The sequence below is a fragment of the Rhinopithecus roxellana genome, chromosome 4 (genome assembly GCF_007565055.1).
Source record: "Rhinopithecus roxellana isolate Shanxi Qingling chromosome 4, ASM756505v1, whole genome shotgun sequence".
NCBI classification, from domain to species: domain Eukaryota; kingdom Metazoa; phylum Chordata; class Mammalia; order Primates; family Cercopithecidae; genus Rhinopithecus; species Rhinopithecus roxellana.
In genome coordinates, this window is record NC_044552.1 from 152,748,175 (window position 1) to 152,767,040 (window position 18,866).

Sequence of the window (18,866 nt, forward strand, 5' to 3'; positions counted from 1 at the left end):
CTAGGAATCCAGCTTACAAGGGATGTAAAGGACCTCTTCAAGGAGAACTACAAACCACTGCTCAGTGAAATCAAAGAGGACACAAACAAATGGAAGAACATACCATGCTCATGGATAGGAAGAATCAATATCGTGAAAATGGCCATACTCCCCAAGGTTATTTATAGATTCAATGCCATCCCCATCAAGCTACCAATGACTTTCTTCACAGAATTGGAAAACACTGCTTTAAAGTTCATATGGAACCAAAAAAGAGCCCGCATTGCCAAGGCAATCCTAAGTCAAAAGGACAAAGCTGGAGGCGTCACGCTACCTGACTTCAAACTATACTACAAGGCTACAGTAACCAAAACAGCATGGTACTGGTACCAAAACAGAGATATAGACCAATGGAACAGAACAGAGTCCTCAGAAATAATACCGCACATCTACAGCCATCTGATCTTTGACAAACCTGAGAGAAACAAGAAATGGGGAAAGGATTCCCTATTTAATAAATGGTGCTGGGAAAATTGGCTAGCCATAAGTAGAAAGCTGAAACTGGATCCTTTCCTTACCCCTTATACGAAGATTAATTCAAGATGGATTAGAGACTTAAATGTTAGACCTAATACCATAAAAACCCTAGAAGAAAATCTAGGTAGTACCATTCAGGACATAGGCATGGGCAAGGACTTCATGTCTAAAACACCAAAAGCAACGGCAGCAAAAGCCAAAATTGACAAATGGGATCTAATGAAACTAAAGAGCTTTTGCACAGCAAAAGAAACTACCATCAGAGTGAACAGGCAACCTACAGAATGGGAGAAAATTTTTGCAACCTACTCATCTGACAAAGGGCTAATATCCAGAATCTACAAAGAACTCAAACAAATATACGAGAAAAAAACAAACAACCCCATCAAAAAGTGGGGAAAGGATATGAACAGACATTTCTCAAAAGAAGATATTCATACAGCCAACAGACACATGAAAAAATGCTCATCATCACTGGCCATCAGAGAAATGCAAATCAAAACCACAATGAGATACCATCTCACACCAGTTAGAATGGCAATCATTAAGAAGTCAGGAAACAACAGGTGTTGGAGAGGATGTGGAGAAATAGGAACACTTTTACACTGTTGGTGGGATTGTAAACTAGTTCAACCATTATGGAAAACAGTATGGCAATTCCTCAAGGATCTAGAACTAGATGTACCATATGACCCAGCCATCCCACTACTGGGTATATACCCAAAGGATTATAAATTAGTCTACTACAAAGACACATGTACACGTATGTTTATTGCGGCACTATTCACAATAGCAAAGACTTGGAATCAACCCAAATGTCCATCTGTGACAGACTGGATTAAGAAAATGTGGCACATATACACCATGGAATACTATGCAGCCATAAAAAAGGATGAGTTTGCGTCCTTTGTAGGGACATGGATGCAGCTGGAAACCATCATTCTTAGCAAACTATCACAAGAACAGAAAACCAAACACCGCATGTTCTCACTCATAGGTGGGAACTGAACAATGAGATCACTTGGACTCGGGAAGGGGAACATCACACACTGGGGTCTATCATGGGGAGGGGGGAGGGGGGAGGAGGGAGGGATTGCATTGGGGAGTTATACATGATATAAATGATGAATTGATGGGTGCTGACGAGTTGATGGGTGCAGCACACCAACATGGCATAAGTATACATATGTAACAAACCTGCACGTTATGCACATGTACCCTAGAACTTAAAGTATAATAAAAAAAAAAAAAAAAAAAAAGAAATGAAGATAAAGGGAAAGTATTAGCAGATTTTCCAAAAAATAAAAAAAAGGAAAATAAAAAAAATAAATAAATAAATAAATAAATAAATAAAAGACTAAAAATTTAAATTTTTATGTATTTTCAATATATTGATATCAAAAACTGTAAGAATAATAGAAATACAATTTATTCTAATTTTAGGTCACAAACATACAAAATGGCGATAAAAGGAATAACTATCTTATAGGAGTTTTGTGAGACCTACATGAAATAATGCGTATAAAACTCTTAGCATACTGCCTGCGTAAATGCTCAATAGGGTTAATGACTATAGTAGCAGTTACTTTACTGCCTAGTATAGTTACTCTTACTAACAGCTTTACCATAGAATTGCACTGAATTACAGGTAGTACCAATTTACAGTAAATACTGAGTAAATCCTGTGGATTGTTCACTTTCCTACCAGAATCTCTAAATCTCTATCTAATATCTCTAAAGTGGAAAGCAAGTGACATTCCATTAAGGTATATGAGGAAAATGTGAAAACTTGGGTCTTGATATGTTTTTGGGTAAATGATATTAAAGAATTTTTTATTGATTATTAATACATGGAAGGAGCTTTCAGAAAGTTCATGCACTAGAAGGTCATGGCTTGTCCAGGAAGCAGAGTCTCCTCTCACAGAGTAGAGTGGGCCTTGTGCAGCTAGGAAAAGGTGACAGCAGTGTCCAGCCTATACTTCTAAACCTATCTACGCTCTTTCTCAACTTTACTAAGGAGGATTATTTTATCAATTGGAAAAAAAAATCACAGTTATGAAGATGATTTCAAAATGTTCATGCATTTTCGTTTGTGCTACCCACAGATTTGCTGTTTGCAGCAAAATACTTGGTACAGTTGTTCAGTTAATAAATTAAGTACACATGCTTCTTTCACAAAAAGACAGAGACTCCAAATTTGCTAACTTCTTCTAATGACAAATGAAAGTATTTAGAAGATATATTCAGAGAAATAACATTTAATCTGAACCCTCAAGTTGCCAGTGACATTAACACTGCATGAGAAAATAATTGCTTTCCAAAGAAATCCTCGCTATGAAGAGAGCACTTTGAAAATAGATCTTTGCCAGTATTTTCACTATCATGTGACTTTGTTGCTGAAATTTATATGTCATGTATACAAATTGTGACATCTATACCCTTAAAAAGAGCAGGAACTTTTAAAACAGTTTCACTGAGGGTTTTTGATACACAGTAATGTGCAAATGTTTAAAGTGTACAACTTAATATACACACACACCCATGAAATCATCAACATAGTCAAGATGATAAATACAGCCTTGACTTACAGAAGTTTTTGTGGGCCCCTTCCTTTTGACCCTCACAATCTTCAGGTGACCATTGTTTTGCTTTCTGTCACTATAAATTCCTTTGCATTTTCTAGAATTATTTTGTATAAAGGGAATTATATAATCTGTATTATTTGGCTTTTTTCCCTTAACATAATTTTGTGATTCATCGGTGGTGTTGTGTACGTAAATAGTTAATTACTTTTTATTACTTAGTAGCTTATTGCATGGACATACCACAACTAATTTATTTACTTGTTGATAGATACTTGAATGATTTCCAGTTTTCGGCTATTACACTAAAGCTGCAGGAAACAGTTGGTCTGTGTACAAGCCTTTAAGTGATCACAGATTTCGTTTCTCTTGGGTAAAGATTTATGTGTGCAGTGGTGGGTAACATGGGAGGGGTCTGTAACTGTTTAAGAGACTTACTTCCAAACTGTTCATGAAAGTGATTGTACTCTTTCACATACCCCAAATCATGGTATGTGTTCCAGTTCTTTCACATTTATCATCTGTACGCCATCTTTGGTGAAGTGTCTTCTCAAATCTTTTGTCCATCTTTTGTTTGTGGTTGTTTGTTTTCTGACTGATTTTTAGTAGATCTTTATATATTCTGGATACAAGTCATTTTCATTTATCAGATAGATTATTTGTAAATATTTGCTCCCAGTCTTTGGCTTGTCTTTTCATTCTCTTAACAGTTTCTAAGAGCAAAAGTTTTAAACTCTGAAGAAGTCCAGTTGATAATTCAACCTTTCATTATGATGTTTAACATTGTATTGAAGAAATACTTGCCTAACTTAAGGTCATTAAGACATTTCTCCTCTGTTTTTTTTTTTTTTTCCTAGAAGTTTTATAGTTTTAGGTTCTATAGTTAAGTCTATATTCATTTGGAGTAAATATTTGTCTATTGTATAAGGTAAGGGTCAAAGTTTTTATTTATTTATTTATTGCTTTTGGATATTTGGTTGTTGCAGAACCACTTGCTGAATCAACCAACTATCCTTTCCTTGTGGCCTCGCCTTTGCAGCCTTGCTGAAAATCACCTGGCCGTGTGTGTGGTCCTATTTCTGTGTTTAGTTCCACTGGTCTGTTTGTGCCCCTTGATGCCAGAACCGCACTGCTTTAGTTACTATAACTTTATAATAAGTACTGGATTTAGGCAGTATAATTTCCTCACCTTCATTGTTTGTTTTCAGAGTTATTTTGGCTAATCTAGGTCCTTTGAATTTCCATATGAATTATAGAATCCGCTTTTAATTTCCTATAGAATAGCCTACTGGGATTTTGATTGGATTGATATATGAGTAGTTCAGTTCAAAGGGTGGTGTGAAATCTCTAGCTCTCATTGTGGATTTATCTATTTGTCTATTTTATTTGCAGTTCTGTCATTGTTTGCTTCGTATATACCAAAACTATCTTATTAGGTGTGTCGTACTTAGAGTTGTTACGTCCTTGTGATGACCTAACCCTTTTGTTATTTAAAATGATTTTCTTTATTCCTAGTAATAGTCTTTGTTCTGAACTCTACCTTGCCTGTTATTATTAATAAAGTCATTGTAACTTTCTTTTGACTGGTATTAAATAATGTATCTTTTCCATCATTTTAATTTTACTCTATGTCTTTATAGTTCAAGTAAAATTCTTGTAAGCAGTATATAGTTGGCCCATACTTTTTTATTCAATCTGACAGTCTTTGATTTCTAATCATGATGTGTAGACCATTCAGATTTTATGTTTGGTGTAAATCCACCATCTTGCTATTTGTTTTCTATGTGTTTAATCTGTTCTTTATTCCCCCTTTTTTCTCTCTACTTTAAAGTTGAATTTTTAATGATTTTGTTTTATGAAGCAGGTTTTAACTGATACAAATCTCCACAAAGAGTTTTCATTGATTTTGAACGCTTTTTGATAAAATATAAAAATGTAGCTGATTAGTTTGCAGGGTCAACTGATTGACATCAAGAAAAATGGAAATGCGTTTGAATGTCAACCAAACATATTAGTAGTTAGGAAACAAAAATATATGTGCAATGTTTAAGAATAGCCAATACGACCTTTTTTTTTTTTTTTTTTTTTTTTGGAGAGAGAGAATATTGCTCTATCGCCCAGGCTGAAGTGCAGTAGTGCAATCTCAGCTCACTGCAACCTCCACCTCTTGCCTTCCTGGTTCAAATGATTCTCGTTCCTCAACCTCCCAAGTAGCTAGGATTATAGGTGTGTGTCACCGTACCTGGCTAATTTTTTTGTGTTTTTAGTAGAGACAGGGTTTCACCATGCTGGCCGGGCTGGTCTTGCTGCCTGCCTCTGCCTCCCAAAGTGCTGGTATTACAGGCATTAGCCACAGCCAGTACAGCCTTTATTCCATTTGGATCAACATACTTCTTAAGGAATACCTTTCTTAAATAGTATAACTGAAAATCTAAATACTGAAATAAACTGAACCATCCCTTAAATCATTATCTCCAAAAGTATTACAGAAAGCATTTGATGATTAATAACATTTAAAAATACCTAATTTTTTAGTAAGAACAAAGACTTACTTAGTAGGTAAAATATTTAAAAATATAGCCACTTAATTTTAATGTTTTTAGTTTCTATTTATAATATAAATAATACATGAGTACAGTTTGTGTGCATGTAATTACTGTGTATTCATTCATTGGGTTTGCATTGCCACCATTTGTTTACCGATAGGGTTTTCACAATCAAACATTTTAGTAACCTCTAGACCGAGAGGACTTTGAGATCGCCAAGAAGGAAGCTAAATATTTTTAAATGATGAAATAAAGAAAATATCTTCACTCTTGACCCATTTAGCTTCATTCTTTTTTTTTTTTTTTTTTTTTTTTTTGAGACAGAGTTTCACTGTTGTTACCCAGGCAAGAGTGCAGTGGCGCCATCTTGGCTCACTGCAGTCTCCACCTCCCAGGTTCAAGCGATTCTCCTGTGTCAGCCTCCCAAATAGCTGAGATACAGGCGTGCACCCAGCTGATTTTTGTATTTTTAGTAGAGACAGGGTTTTGCCATGTTGGCCAGGCTGGTCTTGAACTCCTGACCTCAGATGATTCACCTACCTGGGCCTCCAAAAGTGCTGGGATTACAGGGGTGAGTGACCTTGCCCAGCGTTCTTTTGTATTTTTATGTAGACTGGATAGTCTGACCTACAGATGGTGAAGCTATCCTGTAGAAAATGTTACTTTAAAAATGCAAAATGTTACAAAAGCTACTCTAGCTTCCCACCACGTTTTCGTATTACTTTGCTTCAGACAGTTTCTAATTAATCTCATCTATTTAATCATTCACAAGTATAAATATTGACCCATTCCTTTGGCTCCACAGCATGTTTTTATTTTATCTCACATATTAATTTATAATTATTTGTAAAACATTTGCAGACAGATACAGATACACAAGATTTCAACTTAATAGGATGGCAAAATATACTTATCCATTGTCAATCAATGTAATGACCAATTTATATACCTACTCTGTGGACACAGTCTATGACTGATGAATGCAAACCTGTGTTACTCATGTGAGTTCGTTGCTGAAACACCAATAACACCCCAAATTCTGTTAAGAATAGTAAAAGTCCTGTTAAGACTAAAAACCAGAGAAGGAAATGATGTGCTAAAACCCTCCCAAGGAAGTTGAATTTGATGCGCAGGTGAAATGTAGTAATTAAAGTTTTCGTTGTAATAGATTGAGAAGTACCTTAGATCTTATTGTGATCTTTAAAAATATTAATATTCATTTTCTGATAATAAAATGGATGTGTTTGATTTTTATTATTTAAAAATACAGAAATGCAGAGCATTTTAAAGAAGACAAATGCCAAGTAACCTCGTTACCAAGAGATGTCTGATGAAAACTTTTAAAGCAGAGATACCATCTTTTTTAAAAAAAAAAAAATTTCTTTTGAATCTGCAAAGTCATGTGTGCACATCCCTGTGCATATGGAAATATGGATAATAATAAATCTACTTTGGTTTTAATTCTAGTTCTGATTCTTTAATACCAATTCTGAACTTCAGTGACAAAACAATTTAAATATTATTTTAATTTTGGGTTTTTTTTTTTTGGATTTGCCTTCTAGATGTATCATAGAATTCGCCACTCAGAGTGCATTTACCGGGTAACGATGGAAAAGCTGTCCTACCATAGCATTTGTACTGCAGAAGAGTGGCAAGACCTCATGCGATTCACCCTTCCTGTGCGTCTCTGCAAAGAAATTGAATTGTAAGTATGTTGCTTTGTCAGTTTCTTCAGGAACGATTTTTAATTGAATTGAACTTAAAGTGAGACAGGTTATAGAATTAGAGTCACAATTATTATACACGTATTACATGTGGAGTGTTGCCATTTTCTCCTTCCAAAGTGATTCCAGATATTATGAGAGGATTTGGAAATAAAGGCCAGATCTCATTACCTTAAAAAAGAAAATCTGAACTCAATTTCGAAATGAGTTAACCGAAATGTTAGCATTTCTCATTAGTCTGTTGCATACTTTATACCATTTAATATTTAACACTCAAAATGGCATTTAACATATCAAAAAGTTCTCATTTCCATATAAATTTAAACTTCCAAATTAAATTCAAGAATTTTGTCATAGTTTGACTTTCATACTTTATTTTTTAATCCTGTGTTAAGATACTTAAGTTACTAGAGGGTAGGGCCGTTTGTATGTTCATTGTAAGTGTAAGCCAACAGTATCTACATAGGAAACCTTCAGAAGTGACTTAGAGCTACTATTTGCCTTACAATTGAAATTATAGTATATATTATACCATACTGTTAATTCAAGTCTAATGTTGGTAACTAAATTAGCAAATGAAAAATAGGTAATAACTTCGGTGTTTATATTAGTGAAATTGTTATTGCAGTTAAAATAGGAGATAAAACAATTTCAACTCCAAAGATACTTCTGAAAAGGCTTTTCCCCCCTTTTCTATGATTGTATATGTATCTAATATTTGTAATATATCTTTTTGTTCTTTTAATTTCTCTGATAACAAATGAAGCATCATTTTAAACAGATTAATAGAAAATGAATCAATAACTTGGATATTGGACTAGATTTCTAAGGGAATAAATATGTGGAATTTATTCCTGAAAATCTTTCAGTACCAGAGAGATGTGGCTGAGAAGGCAGGAAAAGGGATGGCTGAGCTCCCAGTGTCTTTTTAGCTCCTTGGTACAAAAAAATTAAATGATTTTCTTTACTTATTATGTTTATTCTAATTACGTTTAGTGATAAACTGCCCTTTTAAAATTTCAGATTCCACTTTGACATTGGTCCTTTTGAAAACATGTGGCCTGGAATTTTTGTCTACATGGTTCATCGGTCCTGTGGGACATCCTGGTATGAATGACTTTAAAATTTACTGTTTGAAATACTGGGTGACATAACCTCTTCCTCCTTCTACATATATGCCTCACCACCATCTTTGTTTGAAATTATTTTAAAATATTGAATTTATAAATTACTTTTTTTCTAAATATTCAAATAAAAAAGGGCTGAGATTATTTTACAAATACTCAGCCTTTCCAGATTTTCTGCAGGGGCTCTAGCAACGTGGTTGTAGCCTGGTTAAAAAACAAATCCAAAAAGCTTTCATAAAAACAGAGGCTAGAATTTCATTTGGCGGTGTAACTGAAAGAGACGGGTTACTACTGACCAGAACGTTGATGCAGCCAGCAAACATATGAAAAAAAGCTCATCGTCACTGGTCATTAGAGAAACGCAAATCAAAACCACAATGAGATACCATCTTATGACAGTTAGAATGGCGATCATTAAAAAGTCATGAAACAACAGATGCTGGAGAGGATGTGGAGAAGTGGAAATACTTTTATGCTGTTGGTGGGAGTGTAAATTAGTTCAACCATTGTGGAAGACAGTATAGTGATTCCTCAAGGATCTAGAACTAGAAATACCATTTGACCCAGCAATCCCATTACTGGGTTTATGCCCGAAGGATAATAAATCATTCTACTGTAAAGACACATGCACATGTATGTTTATTGCGGCACTGTTCACAATAGCAAAGACTTGGAACCAACCCAAATGCTCATCAATGATAGACTGGATTAAGAAAATGTGGCACATATACACCATGGAATACTATGCAACCATAAAAGGATGAGTTCATGTCCTTTCATGGATGAAGCTGGAAACCGTCATTCTCAGCAAACTAACACAGGAACAGAAAAACAAACACTGCATATTCTCACTCATAAGTGGGAGTTGAACAATGAGAACACATGGACACAGGGAAGGAAATATCACATACCAGGGCCTGTCGGGGGTCAGGGGCTAGGGGAGGGATAGCATTAGGAGAAATACCTAATGTGGATGAAGGCTTGATGGGTGCAGCAAGCCATCATGGCACGTGTATACCTATGTAACAAACCTGCACGTTCTGCACATGTGCCCTGGAACTTAAAGTATAATAATAATAAATAAAAATGTTTAGAATACCACGTGTAAATTTAGCATCGACTTTCAACCTGCCATCATGTATCTATTAGAATAGATCAAAAAGTAACATGTCTTCTTATTCAGAGTGTGGCACTTTGTCAGTAATTTAATTATGGCACCATTTCATTGCAAATCTTTTCCCCACCCAATTTGGCTGTCCTGGAGGCCTTTCCTGACTTTGTATCTGATCCTTTACAGTGGAAACATGCAGTGTTAAAATGCAAGGAACAGTTTTCTTTTGCTCTTTTTTACTCATTTAGGAATTAAATGTCTTGTAGAACCTCTTAGTTTCTCTAAAACTTAATTGTCATTCCTCTTGAAGTCTGTGTCTTTCCTATCTGTAACTTTTTGTAAATTAGTGTTTCAAAAGGATGCACATCGGATACCTAACTCCAGTTAATTCTCAGAATGCAGTTGAGAGTTTGACCAGTTGGAATTCTTAAAATGCCATACCCTATACTTCAAATACATTTGAAAATTTTCAGTGGAGAAAAACACAGGTTACGCATTTTTTTAAGGTTTTATGAATTCTCGACCTCCTTGGTATTTCAGAAAGCCTTGTATTATATATGCTTTTGTTTTACGCTGTCTCAAGTCTATTTTGAGAGTTTAGAGAGTCTTAAATATGTATAAGTACATAATAATATAAAAACATAGTGTAACAATATATGTAATAAAACATACATTATATTATTTTATATACTATGTAAGTATTTGGATATGTTCATTTGGGACTTAACAATTTTAGTATATAATAAAACTTAATACTTTGGAATTGCTTTGAAAAGTCTCATGATACACATATTTGCAATTTGTAAGTCTGAATATTCTTTCTGGAAAATATTAGCTCAAAATACCTGTTAGCAAGATGGTACTGTGTTGTGGTCTTTTGAGCACTGGGAGGTTTAGGAAATGAACATATAACTAAAGAAAATCATGAGGGCTGGTGACAGGTGACTGTGTATGAGTACTGATATTTTCTCACCAGTGGGACAGTTACTATATCACAACAGATACCGTATCACAACAGATACCATAAAAGAGTCTTTATTCTCTTACTTCTTTTTGGCTAGAGAACTGAAAAGGAACTGGTGAATGAGTTTCCAGTACTTATGGATTCAGTCAGGGTGGAAATCTTTAGAGTTGCAAGTGTGTAAGGTGCAGACATATGTGTACCTAAACTAGGGGGTTCTCCTGCAACCTAGTGATTCTCTACTGGTTTCAGTCATAACAGTTTCTTTTCCATGCAGCTTTGAGCTCGAAAAGTTGTGTCGTTTTATTATGTCTGTGAAGAAGAATTATCGGCGGGTTCCTTATCACAACTGGAAGCATGCGGTCACTGTAGCCCACTGCATGTACGCCATACTTCAGAACAATCACGCGCTTTTCACAGACCTTGAGGTGGGTATGCACTCTTTACCGCTGTTTCTCGTAACCTCAATGGATTTAATACTGTGTGTCGGGAGCACATTAATGACATGGATTTGTGACATGTTATTCCAAGACAAATTTTGGCTTAATAAATCAAGGGCATCCCATTTTTAGATTCCTATACCCGAGCATTTAGCATATTATTTTGTATAAGAAATGTAGATAAAAGAAATTTTAGCATCATCAAAATATCCCCCAAGGAATCACTCATTTTGTAGCCTTCTCTATTAAAGCCTTCTCTATTAAAGCTTAAATGTTCTGAAGGGATATAAACAGTGAATTTTATTCATTGCTTATATGCCCTGGATAATGTAGATGTATCCTACCTATTTGAGAACCTAGAGCATTAAATACTGTGAAGACAGAAATGATTTTGACCTCCTCTAGCATGAGGACACAAAGGATCTGAAATGTTTAATTAATTTGCCCAACTTTAAATACCCAGAGTTAGTGACATATCCAAAGCTTTCAGAATCTCAGAGTTAGAATTGGAGATGGCCACTTGCATTCGTCAGTCACAGTCCAAGTCCCTTACTTGAAAGCCAGGCTTAGCGCTTAGTGACTCGTAGCCACAAAGGATGCTGATTCTACATCTGGACAATCCCGACTTTGAAGGATATCCCTCCCTCTGACCACACTGATCCTGGGAGTGTCTGCTCACACCTTAGATGGAGTCCTCCTTTCTCTCCTCCGTAAAACTGGTATCATCTTTTAGGGGACCTATGACTGTCCAGAGAAAGGAGCTGTTATCTTTGTGATACATAAATTGTGCTTTTCTCAAATTCACATTTAAACTAGAATCCAGTGCTTGTGAAGGTCCATCCTATCCTTTTCCATCCTATTGGACCAAATTCACAATCTGAGTGGAAAACTCGAAAGATGCATTCTAGGGGGGGGGAAAAAAACTAGTAGCATTTTAAAGAAAGAATAAAAAATTATCCTCTAGTTTTTGTTGCTTTTTCAGAACAATCGTTAGTTCAAGTGGAGTTTAACCTCATCAGTAATTTATTATGTATTACCTCCGCCCAAAAGATCTAGATGAAATTGGTCCTTTTTTCCTGTTTGTCGTAACAAAGTCCTTTTCTATTGAACCCCATATTGTTGAGACTTTCAGCGTTTTCTCCATTCTATTCCTTTTAAGAAAGCAATTTCATTGTCTTGTTTTGCCATTTTGCCACACCTTGTGAGTTTAAGAACTATAGAAATTATACTTTCAAATTGCATTGCAATTTATATTCAAAAAGTTGAAAATTTAACGGTAAGTGAGAAAAACTTTGTTGATACATGTTGACTCATTTAAGTTCCTAATTCATTTCTGGAATTATATTTTCCCAAAACATCAGATCGTTTTGGCTGAAAAATAATCCCCAAATGACATATGTAAATGTTTAAAACATATTTTATAAAGAAGAAATTTAACCTCTAAGAGAACTATTAGAAGTTATCGTTTGATCTTCTTAAAGGGAAATGCTTAAGAAGGGTGATTCTTTATACATTATTTTCAGATGTATGATTCTGGCACACCTTTAATAAAACTACTGAAGGTCACATCAATTTTAAAAGTGAGTTTAAAAACTGGAAAGATGATAGATAACTTTTACGTATTGTGCAAGATTGTAAAACTCTTGAGATTTCTTATCAGGTACATCATGATGACACAGCAGCATAAAACATGGAAACCACCCCAAAACAAAATGATATTAACAACATAATTAATTCAGTTATCTTAAGAATGCCAGGCAAGTATGATTGTTAACATGATACCTCATGGGGTTACGGGTTGCTGGTGAGATTTCCCTTCCAATTACGTTGCAGGAAAACCAGTCCTGCATTATCAGGATAAAGAAGCAGGCATATCGCTAAAAATGCGCCTGTGAGAACTTCTGCCGACTCCCATCCCAGCACGCCCATCTGTCCGCATCTGCCCTCAGCAGGCTCTGCCTTGCACCACACTCCTCTCCAGAGCTGACCCTTCTGCTTTGTCATATCTGTCACCACCACCTCTTTGAGAGCACTGCCTACCAGTGCTTCCCTCTCTTCTCTGTCCTCCATTATGCTCTCACCCCTCTTTTCTGGATCACTGCCATCTGCATGTACGCCTGCAGTTTTTACTTCCATCTTAGAATATGCTCTCATCTGCCGCTCTCCTCGGCTCCCTCCCTGTTACTTCGCTCTTCATTGCAGTAAACCCCATGCAAGTGTTACCCTACTGGCTCTTTCAAAATCCTCTCCTCGCATTCTTTCTGAAAACAACTCTGATCAAGCTTCTGAATTTAACACCCTAGAAAATGCCCTGCTCCAGGTCACCAGTGACCTGCACCCGGCGAGATCCGAGGGTCAGCCCTCAGTGTCTTCACTTGAACCCCGGGACATTCGGCACTCTTGGTTTTCCTGCTATTGCACCAGCTGTTCCTTCCTTGGGGTTTTGTGTTTGTTTGTTTTTGTTGTGTTGTTGTTGTTGTTGTTGTTGTTTTCTTAATCCTTCTCTTTCCTCAGACTTAGACCGTGCAGTCTGTTCCCCCTTTACAGGTATAATTTGTCTTTCAAAATAAAATTCTGATTGTGATTGTTATTAACACACTGAGTCTCTTCATATACTTTAAACACTTCAGTCTTTTCAAGCAGTGTTTGGCATAACCTGAATTCCACTCAAAATCCCTTCAGGAGAGAATAGAAACTGTCATATGAAATTGGTTATAATAGGATTTAACCTATAGAGTTCTGATTCTTTCTTCCCTTCCATTTTTATCAAGTATTTAATTGCCCGCTGGATGATTTGTTTTAGAATTGGGAGTACTTGAGAGCTTAGACCTTGACCCTCCTCCGACCTCAAACTACAACCTTGGTGAGCTCAGCCGATCATGTGACCTTAAATGCCACATGGGCACTTTCTCTAGCAAAGGCCTATCTCCAGGCCTTGAGGCTTCAGTAGCTGCTACCTGTCAAAACAAAATCTCCGCCTGTCAAATCTCCTCTTGACTGTCAAGTAGACTCCTCGCCTCAGTCTACATATGAACTCCTGACCTCTCTCCTCAAACCCATTCCACCTTTACTTCTCCCATATCAGTTGATGCTAATCATTACAGCTTCTAAGACCAAAACATGTATCACCTCCTTTCTTTTCACACTCTGACAGTCAAAAAATCCTGTTGGTTCTGCCTGCAAAACGCATCCAGACTTTAATCACCCCTTAGAAGTTTTCATTGTTGTTATCCTGGTCTAAAGCTCTATTCTGTTTTGCCTCAATTACTTTAGAAACCTCCTCACTGATCTCTCATCCTTCTGGAGTCTGTTTTCAACACAGTTGCCAGAATAATCTTGTAAACATAGAACCAAAATGATAACACTGCTCTGCTAAAAAACCCTCTGTTAATAGTTCCCCCGATCACTGAGAATATAAGCCTTTTATGTTGAGTGCCTCCCCTGCCCTTGACCCCACTGGCCACCTTCCTGATCCTCCAAGTCTCAGGGTACACTCACCTCCAAGTTTATGTTGTCACTGCTCCCCTGCCCTGTGTGCTCCTCTCCCACACTTGCCTCTCTCCTTCCCCTCTTTCAGGTCTCTGCTCACACCTGGCCTTTTTATGAGGCGTGCCTGCCTAGTTTATTTTTTACTCAGCCTGACTTTCTTTAATTTCCGTTAGTCTGCTCTGCCTTCTTTTTCTATATATTTGCCATTTTTACATGCGATATGATTTACCTGTTATATTTATTGTTTATAATAGCAATAGTATTGTTAGATAACATCGAATAGATTTTGCTGAAACTGGCCTTTCTTTCCTTGTGCAGATTTGCTTTATCTGTAATTTTTTGGAACATTTGCTTTATACCTTTAAGTTGATACCTCCTGCACCTTTGAGAGAGAAACTCAAAAATAATTTGACTATCGTTCATAAGCAGAGAAACAAAGAAAGGGGCTACAAATGAGTTAGATTATCCAGAATTTCAAAGATTCCTAAGGATTTGCTATATTTGTGTAGGATTCTTTATGCCAGAGTGCCATGTTTGTGCTATATTAATGCCAGAAAGTAATGTGACATGAGTGTAAGTGGTAAGTCTGCTCATGTGTGTTTCTGTGTTTTGAACATCTCTGCATCATGTTGTTTTTTAAAGCGCAAAGGACTGCTGATTGCGTGTCTGTGTCATGACCTAGACCACAGGGGCTTTAGTAACACCTACCTGCAGAAGTTCGACCACCCTCTAGCAGCTCTCTACTCCACTTCCACCATGGAACAGCACCACTTCTCCCAGACCGTGTCCATCCTCCAGGTGAGTCACCACACGCTGTCTCCCGCTTAGTCTCAAGGGCTGTCTGGGAGATAGTGGTACTTCATAGGTGGAAAAGGAAGATCATTATGGCTTCCTTAAAAGCAACAGCTATATTTTATTGTAGAACCTTATATTTATAGTTATCATGAAATAATAGTGTTTTTTGCATAAAGAATCCTTTACAAAGAATTTGAATACATGTATTTTGCACTCACATTTGTTTTTTAAATATATCAATAAGTACATGTAACCCTAAAGCATTACTTATTTTATGTAATTTAAATCAATTAATTCTATAGATTATCATATTCTTGAACCAGAACATATTGAGCAGTAAATCTGAAAAGTTAGGTAAATATAAGGTTTTAAGTGCATTGTAGCTTTTTTTTTACATTGTGTGTTTTGTTTATTTATTTTATTACCTTTAAGATGTTCTTGATAATTGATGTAGACAATCACAGATACCACTTCAACATGGGATATATGCGCTCCTTCTTTCTTAAATGATTTTTCTCAAACTCACCTTACCAAGGTAGCCATTACATCATAATGATTTGATTCCTATCACAAACAATTTATAACAATATAATCTGTGTTCAGCTTAAGTATAGTGGGCCCTATATTTTCCCCTCACTGTCAGCACCTCTAAGTAGGAAGAGAAATCCTTGTTACGTCTTCCAATCATGAGTCTAAGGGAAAGGATTTTGAGTTTTGAGGATGTCATAGCAAAATGCCAACAGTGACTCTGCCAGTAACTAGCCATAGGCAAGTTGCGAAGCAGAAAAGCTTTTGCCACTTGGTGCAGTTTTTCTCTGTTGAATAGGCCAGGCCTCCTCTCAATGCCAGGATTTTGTTTTCTCCCCTCAGTTTCCCAAAGGCTTCTCTTAGTGCCTCCTCGTTTGACTTAACTGTCCATGTGATTGGTAGTGCTGCGTGCTCAGTCCTTTCTAAAACCCAGCAAAACTGACTTTCCAGGCCTCATGTCCTCAGTCCCACGAAGGTCGGTGGTCACCTTACTCGATTCTGGGTGCTCTTCGAATTACCTGCTGGGTAGAAGTGAAGAGTATTTCAGATATGGAGCTATTTTAGTCATTTTCAAGCCGTCCCCAGTAGGCAGCTGATGTTGAACTTGCTCATGGGCCAGTTGACCCCTGAAAGCAACGTGTAGTCATCATTCCTATCATTTGCTTGACACCAGCTCTTTCCTTTTTAAATGACATATGTTTACATAGATACGTCCATGCATAAAACAAGGATACATAGACATGTAAACAGGATAAAAGGCATGTGTATATATGTATGTGTACATATATGTATATGTATATGTAAAACATGCTTTCTGTAAATCGATGAACACTCTAAAACTTCATGACAGCTGATGTCTACTTTGACCTCACTCATCAATGGAGACTATTTGTCTAAGATGAATAAACGCCAGAAACAACATCAGGGTGACTTCACTTAGAAATAATTAGGAGTCACTGAATTAGCATTCCATGTCCTAAATGAATTCATGCATTTGACAGCGCAACATTGCTACCAGTTCAATCACAGCTAAATTTCAATAGCCAGTATAGAGTTTCTTTAGAAAGCCTGTATTAAATACAATAGGATTAGTTTTGAAGGAGGCCAGAATTGCGAAGTTTATTGCCACTGAGTAGAATAGAAAATAAACCTTGTAATATAACAGTCACATCAAGGTGGGTGGGATAGGGAGGCTCCAAGTCCACCTAAGCCCTAGGAAGACTTGGCCCAGTTGCCGCCATCAAAAAATGGATGTTTAGGGTGGTTTGCCTCCAGTTTGTCAAACCCTCAGAGATGTAGGGATTGCAGATTACTTAAGGCAGTGTTCCTAAAAAAGATGAGAACTACTAACAGGAACTCATGGCAGTAAGTTAAGTTCAGACAGGTAAGCTGTTGGCATTCAACAAGGTGTGGGAGAATAGATTCAGATACTAGAGCTGGAATTTCAGTCACTGGTGAAGTAATAATAACGACAAATTTGTTCTCCTAGTTAGAGAAGATAAGGTACTAGATACACCGCAAAAACAGAAGCTGGGAATAAGAACTCGGGATTGCTGCAAATTAAGATGAAAGGCACTACCAGTTTGAAAACAAATTTATATATTCGATTGACCAAATCCCTTCAATTTGAGCTAGGCCCAGAGAGAAATGATATTGGAGCCATAAACAGACAGCCCAGTCTACATGGGCAGGAATATTTAGGAAAGAGTATCTTCCTCTTCTGAAAAGTTCTGTACTCTTGGCTGATTTTGCAGTAATCCTCATGATACTTCTCTGAGTGTTTTTTTCAGATTCATCTAACTTGTCCCTGAAATTCAATTTAATAACAGATTTATTGAGCACCTTCTATTTGCCAACACATGTTTTAGGCACTGGGGATATAGTGATAAATAGAACAACCACAAATCCCTGTCCTCTGGAACTCACAGTCTAGGATGAGGAAGGCCTGAGTCCCCTGACTTCAACCCTCACTTTGTTCTTCTCATTGGCCCACCACCTGGCACACCCGTGACTCTAACTGACAGTGGTATCCTGAGGACTCTCAGACCCATGCGATTCTGCCTAGTGCTCAATAGGACTTCTGCCCAAGCACCTGAACCCTGTATTCCGTATGGCCCAAATTGTGCTTGGTGTTACACTTATTTTTTTTTTTTTTTTTCTTTTTTTGAGGCGGAGTCTCGCTCTATCCCCGGACTGGAGTGCAGTGGCCAGATCTCAGCTCACTGCAAGCTCCGCCTCCTGGATTTATGCCATTCTTCTGCCTCAGCCTCCCGAGTAGCTGGGACTACAGGCGCCCGCCACCTCGCCCGGCTAGTTTTTGTATTTTTAGTAGAGACGGGGTTTCACCGGTGTTACACTTATTTAGTTGCCTTTTGTATTTTATATCTCTGTGGTGGCAACCTTATTGACCCAGGAATGTAGGCTGATGACCTTAGAGTCACCATTTTTCCTTTCTTTAGCCTTATCTTCCCATCCCTCCATCCTGTTACCACCAAGTGCTGCTGATTTTATGTTTCATCAAAAGACACCTACAAGCTTGACTAATTAAGATGCTATCCTTGGGTGACAGTTAAAAATTCCAACTTCCAGTCATTCAAATAGAACAATATATAGTTTCATGATATGAATACCTGTGATACTTCTGGTTATCCACAAAAGACTTTTCCCATTGTTCTCTGATCTGCATTGCCACACAGATGATTGCGAGCATGGCACTGCCCATCCTCTGGTCACACAGACGGATACAACATAAGCAATTTTGTGTATGATGGTCGAAAATAGTTCCCCACCAGGCATCTTCACAGCTGTGTGTTGCGTATGTGGCTGCTTATTGTAGTTTTGCCAACCTGAGTGCCAGCTTTCATTAAGGCTGCCAGTGGTGTCTACTGGATAAGCAGGGCATTCAGGAGAGTACTGCTAGCTAACACAGTGACAACAGCAAGCAAGGAGAATATTACAATAGATTTGAAAAGCTATCCTTCAATCACTCTGTCTCTCTCTCTCTCTCTCCCTCCCTCTCTCTCCCTCTCCCCCCCCCCCCCCCGCCC

General features: G+C 37.2%; 1 protein-coding gene across 9 annotated transcripts in view; it reads left to right on the forward strand.

Annotated features, from left to right (window-relative positions):
* Positions 1–18,866, forward strand: part of PDE10A (phosphodiesterase 10A) — a 362,722-nt gene that overhangs the window by 295,152 nt on the left and 48,704 nt on the right. For all 9 annotated transcript variants that reach the window (XM_030929478.1, XM_030929471.1, XM_030929470.1 and 6 more), the window contains 4 exons: positions 7,207–7,349; positions 8,392–8,475; positions 10,845–10,995; positions 15,139–15,294. In XM_030929478.1, coding sequence (XP_030785338.1) covers positions 7,207–7,349; positions 8,392–8,475; positions 10,845–10,995; positions 15,139–15,294 — 534 coding nt within the window. The remainder of the gene's footprint in view (positions 1–7,206; positions 7,350–8,391; positions 8,476–10,844; positions 10,996–15,138; positions 15,295–18,866) is intronic.